The 9,205-nt window shown below is 34.6% G+C and overlaps 1 protein-coding gene across 4 annotated transcripts in view; it reads right to left on the reverse strand.

Moving 5' to 3' along the window:
* The window catches only part of Polq (DNA polymerase theta), a 158,658-nt gene that overhangs the window by 141,924 nt on the left and 7,529 nt on the right, over positions 1 to 9,205 (reverse strand). For 3 of the 4 annotated variants that reach the window (XM_087209112.1, XM_087209115.1, XM_087209108.1), the window contains exons 3-6: positions 8,981 to 9,160; positions 6,755 to 6,885; positions 5,014 to 5,170; positions 2,559 to 2,667 (exon numbers count right to left, since the gene is read on the reverse strand). In XM_087209112.1, the coding sequence (XP_087065238.1) occupies positions 2,559 to 2,667; positions 5,014 to 5,170; positions 6,755 to 6,885; positions 8,981 to 9,160 (577 nt within the window). Of the gene's footprint in view, positions 1 to 2,558; positions 2,668 to 5,013; positions 5,171 to 5,805; positions 5,912 to 6,754; positions 6,886 to 8,980; positions 9,161 to 9,205 lie in introns of those variants that run through there. The other variant, XM_087209121.1, reaches the window with a different exon arrangement.

Genomic DNA, 9,205 nt, shown 5'->3' on the forward strand with positions numbered 1-9,205 from the left:
GTATACATTATGATCACATTCATCATTGGGAATGTGTACCTGTACAGATATACCTTGGTTCTTCTTTTTTCCCCATTCCCCTTCCCTCCCTTCTACGCCTCCACCCCTCCCTACTTACAAAAAAATGTGTTTCCATTTTTTCCTTTTCTCATATTTTTTCTTTCCCTTCTTTCCTTTCTCCCACTCCCCCCACTTCCCCTTCCCCTTTGGATTTTTTCTTCTTCTTTCACATTATCTAAAGAAGATGTGGTTTTTTTATAAAATAGGGTACTATTCAGCCATAAAGAACAATAAACTAGAGACATTTATAGCTAAGTGGATGTACATTGAGGCCATTCTCTTAAGTGAAATAAATAGTACACATGTGGGGAAATACCGAATAATTTCTCTGGTGTGAGAAATCCAAAGTGTAAATGAGGACCAAAATGTATTATGAGGTATTTTTGTAGCCCAAAACTATTTTCTAATTTCTATTGATTATTCTTTTGCCCCAAACATGAGTCCAAAAATATATTATTTAATTTCTAAATATGTATATATTTTCTAGTTATGCTTTGCTTATTTATAGCTTGATTCCACTGTTGTCAGAGAGCATATTTTTAACTTTTTATTTTTATTAGTATGTGTTTGCAGTACAAAATGATTACAGTCAATAGTTTTTGGGGGTTTTTTTGTTCTTCTTCTGTTTTTTTTTTTTTTGAGTCAGGGTCTCACAATGTAGTTCAGGCTGGCCTTGGATTCACTATGTAGCACAGGCTGACCTTAAACTCCCAGCAATCTTTCTGCCTCAGCCTCCTAAGTGCTGAGATCATGGGCATGCACCACCACACCCAGAAGCCAAGCACATATTTGAAGTAATTTCAATCCTTTGATATATATTAAGACTTATTATATGACCCAGCGTATGATAAATCTTTACCTAAATGTTTCATTTGAATAAACTGAAAAACATATGTACTCGCTGGTTTTGGTAACTATTCTACACACAACAATTAGGTCAAACTTGCTGATTGTATTAGTCATATCTTCTATACTCCTAAGGATTTGGGATATAGTATATCTATCATATATTATATTCTATCATAAACTAAGATATATATTCAAATATTTCTAAATGAAAGAAAGCTATTTAGTACCCAACATAACAAAAGAAAATAGAACAACACTCAGATCCATCAGTATGAAATCTCACCACACTAAAGGAAAAAAAAAGAAAAAAAATTAATTTTTAAAAATATTATATAAAGGATGAAAGATCAGCATGGCATTGGATTTTTCAATAAAATGAAAAAATAAAGTACTAAAATAATTCTATCTTGACTTTTATACCTAGAAAATTTAATAAATATAAATTAAAAGGAATTTTCAAATATGGTTTGAAGGCAGCCTGGGCAATTTAGCAACTTAGTAATATCTTTAAAAAATAAAATAAAATAAAGGCTAGGGATATAGTGCAATGCAAGGCCCTGGTTCAATCCCTAGTATGGTAAAAAATAAAAATAACAAGTCTTAAAAACTTTATTCTGGTGTCTTTACTGAAATAAGGGGAATTTTCTAGATGACAGCTCCACAAAAATGAGGAAATAAATCAAGAGATAGGCATGTAATGCAGAAAAAGGGGCTCTGTATCAAGCTGAAGGCAACAGAAATGAATGATAATGATGAAGAGAGATCCCTAGCCAAGTGCTGTGCAGCACATACATAGACTAAACCTCTCCAGAATGGAGCATCTCGGAAGGCCTTCAGACAAACTTCTGGGTGATAACTTTGGTAGGAGAGCAAATGTATTGGAATACATAACAGGGGACTTACACAACTGGGGAAGAGGCCAGGGGTAAATTAATCATAAGCCCCTAGAAAGCCAAGCCACCAAACAAGAAAGACATCTATTAATTTCAGATAAAAGACTTTTTTTTAGAAAGGTAAAAGTAAGCACAGTATAATCTAACTCAGTTTACAATGGTACTCATATAGTTATATTACTATAACACTGAAAAATATTGAGCAAAATTATAATTACATATGGAGAATGAGAAGATGATAAGAGAATAAGGAGAGACTGAGGAGGATGAGAAGAGATTCAGTGTTAGTGAGGAGAGATGTTCCATAGTTAGAAGTTGATAGATGATGTCTAAAACTAAAACTCAAGTAGCTGCATTTAGAGATACTGCTGTAAATTTAAATAATTTTTTTAAAAGCTAGAAGACTTGAAAGTTACTGTCTCTGAGAAGTGGGGGCTGAAGAAATGTTATTTTGTAAAATTAGTCCTGATAATTCAAATTATGTGTATAACTGACAAACACTAAATCTAGATTTTTTAAAAAAATCTATCATAAAAGTGTGTACCCTGAAATATTGAGCAGTCAGAAATTTAACAGTGTTTACAAAGTAATCTAAAATCAATTTTAGCCTGAAATACTTCTTTCAGAACAAAAACAGACTACTGCACATGCATTTGTTGTAAAGAAAGTACTATATTCCTTTTACTTGAACTTTTGCACTTTGAAGCAAGTTTCTCAACACTGGATAGCAGGAATACAGTCATTTCCGGTACTCACCGAGATGCTGATTTCTGAGTAAGAAAACAAATCTTAGTGAGCAAAAGTTCCAGCAGATACCCTCGGTGAGAGTCTCCCAGCATGTGCAGCTCATCCACAACCACCATTCCTAAAAAGTTTCCAGATGCTGAGTTTTACAGAACTTCACAATCCTAAGAATTTTTTAAAACTCAATACCATATATCTATACAGCAAATACCTATAATATATTGCAAGTGATGAAATTTCAAGCTACACAAGAAAAACTATATTCTGCATAAGTAATTATTTTCCAAGATGCTTCAGTTATCATAAGCAGTCCTACCACAATGTACTCTGGATCTAAAAACCAATGATTAGCTATCTCAGAACTAACCAAACCCAAGGAACACTGCCTATCATTACTCAGACACTTCTAAATCAGCAACTTTTGCCAGGCATGGTGGTGAACACCTGTAATCCCAGCACTCCAGAGGCTAGGGCAGGATGATCGCTGTGAGTTCAAGGCCAGCCTGGGCTACACAGTGAGTTCAAGTCAGCCTGAACTACGTAGTAAGACCTTGTCTCAAAAAACCAAAAAATAAATAAATAAATAAATAAATAAATAAATAAATAAATAAATAACTTTATAGAAATAAACACAATGATATACCAAAGACATCTATGTTAATTATATAGTTTTGTTTGTTTGTTTGTTTTTTTAAGTAATGGGGTTTGTACGCTAGGTCTCTGCACTGAGTTACATCCCCAGCCCCCTTCCCCCTTTTTGAGACAGCATCCTTCTTAGTTGCTAAATTTTCCAGGCTGGACTCAAACTTCCAGTCCTCCTGCCTTAGCCTCCCAGAGTGCTCTGATTACAGGCATGAGCCACCATATCTGGCTTGTATTAACTTTATCTATAAGGAAACAACCATCTTCATGTAAAAAAAAAGTTGCTTAGTAAAAAACAGAACTGGTCAAGAAGAAAGATGATTTTAAGAGATTTCTTTTAATGTGATAGGCTAATGTCATCCTGCTGCAAAACATAAGTACTTCTCCATAACTTGAAAAAATGAACCAATTATGCACTTGGAATGATGTTCAAGAATTACAGAAAATTTAGTATAAACAATGCCTTCTTTGGATAAACAGTTTTGTAACATCAGTTTTTTCCATATATACTGGTATCCCCCTACCAAATCCTCCTCACCAAACCCAAATCTTTTCAGACAATTTCCTAAGGACACATGATACTCTTTTTCCTTACCAGTAAGCTATCTCCAAATCATACTATACAAGGAATTACTTCAGCACATATTCATGCATCCAAAAATATTCTATTTATTCTATTCTAGTCTATTCTATCAAACACTGCACTAGGTACACTGAATATAACAATAAGATTCTGTTACAATCCTCAAGATATTTAAAGGCCAATAGAGTCAGAAGTACTAAGCCAAACCTAATACAAATTGACCATGATTTCTCTCTCCAAGCTCTGCAAGGCAGAGTCCATGTCTTACTAATCTTTGATTCTCATCCCCCATACCTACCCTACCACCATTTGAACATGTTATTTTTTTTTTTTTTTTTTTTTTTTTTTGGTATCGGGGATAGAACTCTGGACCTCCACTGAGCTAAATCCCTGGCCCGACCATGTTATTTTTAAGTTCACCAGGTTCTTAATAAGTAGCTGATATTCTTGTTGAATCTGCTGCTAGGATTACAGGTATGCACCAGCATGCCAGGCTTCACTGTCATTTCTATGTTTCCATGGTTCCCTATCATTTACTTTGAATGGGCACTTCTAGGTCCAGGCCTAATCTAAATATCAGAGTACCAGAGTAGGATAATACACAGATATACTAACTGTGGAGATGGCAAATCTAGCCCACAAAAGCTTCTACTGCTGGTAAAGTTCCGAAGGAAAATGAAAACTGACAGACTCAAGAATATCCTCTATATTTTATAAAGTACAAAAATGTATGGTATGGGCCGGGGATTTAGCTCAGTGGTTCTGCTGCCTGCCTCGCAAGCACAAGGTCCCAAGTTCAATCCCCGGTACCAAAAAAAAAAAAAAAGTATGGTAGTGAAGTCAACAACAGCAGCAGAATGCAAAACATAGTTTCTTGGTTTTGGGGGGGGGGGGGGCACGGGGTACCAGGGATCGAACTCAGGAAAAACATACTTTTTTTACACAGAGTTGCTAACATTACAGATGCCAATTCTTTTCTCCAGAAGCAGATGACAGATAGTAATACAACACAGGACCAAGGAACACTGCCTATCATTTCTCAGACACTTCTAAATTGGAAACTTTATAGAAATACATATATAATGTATACCAAAGACACCTATGTCAGTTAAGTGTTGATTTTTTTGTTGTAATGGAGTTTGTACCCTGAGCCTTTGCACTCAGTTATGTATAGAAATCATAATAGTTTCATTCTGTCCCATCAAAGATAGCAATAAGAAATATTTGCTTAAATTTTCTTACCCAACAGATGCATCTTATTTTCCTCTATGAGGCGATTGATCAAACCATTGGCTCTCTCAATTGTGCAGACAGCAATATCCAAGGAAGAGAAATGCCCTGATGGAGAGGCACTGCCCATATAACCATCCACTTTTATTCCTACTTCCTGAAACAGACTCTGAATTGAGAACAACACAGGTGAAAAAAATTGTAATTCACGAGTTATGGATGGGTTCTATACAAGCAAACAGACATAACTATCTAAAGACATTTATGGGATTTCTGTCAGTTGCTCTTGGCCAACACTCACATCCTTTTTAGAAACATGTACTGAAAATATGAAGTTTGAAACTGACAAAGCTCAATACAGAGACTTTTGTTAAGAAAGAGTCAAAATTAAGATATATTATGTACAAGTACAAATTCCCTGATGAAGTCAGCATTATGTATATCTAAAATGTTCCAATAAAATTAAAAAATAAAATAAAACCAAGTTTTAAAAGATCATATAAAATTAATTCATTTTAATGATAGCATTTAGTAATCTAAGATCTAAGAAGTGTTTATAGAAATTAAAATTGGAGGAAATTACCTTAAGCACTAACATTTTTAATCTAATAAACAGCAAGAAACTAATTTTAATTAATGATAATTTAACATTTTAAGGAACAAATTTATACTTCATAAGGAAGTCTTATTATTCTACCAATGACCAGTTGTTTATTAATGGAAGAAAAGTTTTTAGAAGTCAAAATCAGTTGGATTGTGGAATTAACTTTTTTCTTTTTCTAGTTTAACTTTTAGCTAACATACCTTCTCAGTAAAAAGGATCCTTTCATCATTTTGTTACTTTGGGTCTAAGTTGAGAGGATGCTACCATGAAGCACCAGCTTTGTTGGCTATTTGGCCTCTGAAATAACTGTTAAAAAGATTTATAGAACCACAGAACTTTAGAGCTGTTCATTCAATAAATTTCTTCTGAGCATGAGTGAATCCAGTAGTAAAAGGGACTAGAATCCATATTTTTTTTGCCTATTAGTACAATAATCTTTCCATTCCAACAACACATTTTTTTCATTGAAGAAATCACAATAGTAAGTTTATTGCATTTGGTGAAACACTATTTGTGAAAATGCCTTAAAAACTAGTTAGTATCATATCAATGTAAACTTGTACTATTTCTTTTTACAAAAGAGGGGAGGAACATATCACAGATCTGGAGCTTTGCCCAAACACCAATGGCTCTTGTCCATCGGCCCCTAACATTCCCATTGACCCTCAAACAGAATGGGACATGCTTCCTCAGCCACTAGCTGCTCATCACACTAGACCTACAATTCAGTTAAAATGCTGATTCTTAATTTTCAGGTTTATATGATAATTAACTATTCATTTACTTCCTAAGAAAACATTTATAAATTTTTACACAATAGTCAATAATCACTTATGGGACTTTAAGGCCCTTTCTCTTTTATGCAACAATAATTTTTTTAAGTTTTCCTCTGTAAACTTTTAACACTTTTAATAGTTTTTAAAAGTAAATGGGGGGCTGGGGATTTAGCTCAGTGGTTCTGGCGCCTGCCTTACAAGCACAAGGTCCCAAGTTTGATCCCCGGTACCAAAAAAAAAAAAAAAAAGTAAATGGGATACAGTAAAAGAAATTTTGTTTTTCACTTGCTTTCCTAAACTTTTTTAAATGAATAAAGCTAAGGATGCCAACAACAGGCCTTTTACTATTTCAAACTTAGTACTTGAACATTACCTGGAGATAATATTTCTTCTCTTTAGCCACAGAAACAAAGGGAAGAATAAACAAAGCTTTCTTCTGCATTTCCAAAACGCACTTCAAAATAAGTAATTCTGCAACAAGGGTCTTCCCACTACTTGTAGGAGCTAAAACATGATTATGCAACAGTTAAAATGAAAAACAAGTAATATTTTGTACACTGCATTAATAAATGTTTTATGCCGTATTCAGTATTAGAGAGCCTATCATTAAGAGCCCAACTAACATTTGAAACCTTTATACCCTGAAAAGCCCCTGACTTTAAACCAGCTTTCTAAATACTTTCTCACTGAAAATAGAGAGGAAAAAAAAATCTTTATTTTTGAGAGTAAAAAAATCCTTATATCAGCAATAAATGACCAATATTATTAGTACCTAGCATATACCTAAAGATTCCCCCCCGAAAAAACCTCCCAAAATACTCTTCCATTAACTGAATGACTAAAAGCCCTGCTCTGAGGAGGATGAACAACTTCAATATAACGTGATAGAAGCTGTGATAGAAACTGAGTGCAGCCAGTTGGAAGGAAGCTTGAAGTAAGAAACTAGAACTTATGAGAGGGGAGGTAAAATGGAAGGGGAAAAGAATGCCAAGCTTAAGAAACAGCACACACAAAGGATATCCTGACCCACTCGGATGACAGTAAGGAATTTACTAAGTACTCTGGGAGTGGAAGAAGATATGAAATTGGCACGTGAGGAAGAGTTTTAGAATCCTACTAGGAAAGTAGTTTACTGGACTATCCTAAAAGCGAGGCAGAATCATTGATGGATTCTTTGAGAAGTAGTGACAAGATCATATTTGTACCTTTAAAGGGCACTTTGGCTGAAGGAGCAAGGCAAAAACAGGAAAAAAACTAGTTATAAAACAACTGCCTAATCTTAAAGAAAAATTATGAAGAGCTGTGCCCCGCAATGGGTGTAAGAACAAAAAGCAGTCAAAAGTAGTCAGAATCAAGAGACAGATGGGTAATTGTGTGAACAGATGACCAGAGATATGAGTGATAATTCAAGTTCTGGTTTGCAAATGAAGTGCATGCTATTCTACCACTACCACTAATGTCAACATTTAGGAGTAGTACTTTCTACATGACAGAAACTGTTCTAAGCTCTTATACACAAGAAATGTGATCCTAAATACTACCAAGCATTTGTCTCTTCCCTCCCCACCCCATAACCCATAATTTGCAAGGTTATACAACCAGTAAGTGATACTACTTTCAAACTCAGTCTAACTCCACAGGCTGAACTTATGTCTGCTGTTAAGTTAATTCTCGAATTCTTTTTTTGCAGCCATAATGAAAATTCTGGGTGACTCACAATTTCAGAAAATACTGACACAAAAGAATTGACTGGATTCCAAAGTCAATGTGGCAAGCACAGATCAAAAATTATGTATATCAAAGTTGCCCTAGATAGCCCACATGAATCTTCTACAAAACATACTATATATAGGTTGTACATACAACCCTGGTAAACAGATCAATTTATATGCATATAATGTATAATATTCACACCCTGAAAGCAACTGAAATGGGGAAATAAAAAAATTCACATCTCCCATCACACACACTATGGGACACAAGCTTGTATAGCAGAATTGCTTATTTTATAAATTATAATATTCTATGCCAGGGATGGTGGCGCAGGCCTATAATCCCAGCACTCATGCTTCGGCAGGAAGACTGCCACAAGTTTAAGGCCAGCCTTAGCTACATAGTGAGTTCAAGGTCTGCCTGAACTGCAAAGAGACACCCTGTCTCAAAAAATACCCAAAAACAAAAAACAAAAAACAAAAAACAAAAAACAAAACCCAAAAACTAAATAAACCAATAAATAATATTCCTTGCTTTACCTCCCACTCAGCCTTATAATGGAACTTTCATAATTAAATATGCATATGATGACTCTATACTTGTAATGGATATTTTAAGACTTTCCTATTTATAAAGTCTTGTCTCATCCACTCTTTCAAAAAAAAAAAAGTCTATCTGGATAAGCCCAGCCCTCAGAAGGCTAAGGCAGGAGGACCTCCATGAGTCTGAATCCAGCCTGGGCGAGCTATATAGCAAGACCCTGTCTCCAAACAAAAATAAATTAATTTTAAAAATTTCAAAACTCCAACCTAACTCAACATAGTATCTTTTACACAGGTAACATCTTAAAAATAGTAGAGAAATTCGTTTGCATAAATTTGAGTACCTGAATAAACTAAATTCTTTCCTTCTAAGACTTGTCCAAGCAAAAGGCATTCTGCCTGCCATTCAAACATCTTTTTTACACCAAAACTGTGATATTTCTGTAGAATTGCTTTAGGAAGTCCCCAATTTGCCAATAACAGTTCGTCTGTTTGGTCATCAGGAACTGGTTGCTTGCATAGTCCTTTCAGAAAAAAAAGAAACAATAGTTTAATTTAGTTCAGACATG

The sequence above is a fragment of the Heterocephalus glaber genome, unplaced genomic scaffold (genome assembly GCF_053883595.1).
Source record: "Heterocephalus glaber isolate CG9 unplaced genomic scaffold, H.glaber_assembly_v1.0 deba00000122, whole genome shotgun sequence".
NCBI lineage: Eukaryota > Metazoa > Chordata > Mammalia > Rodentia > Bathyergidae > Heterocephalus > Heterocephalus glaber.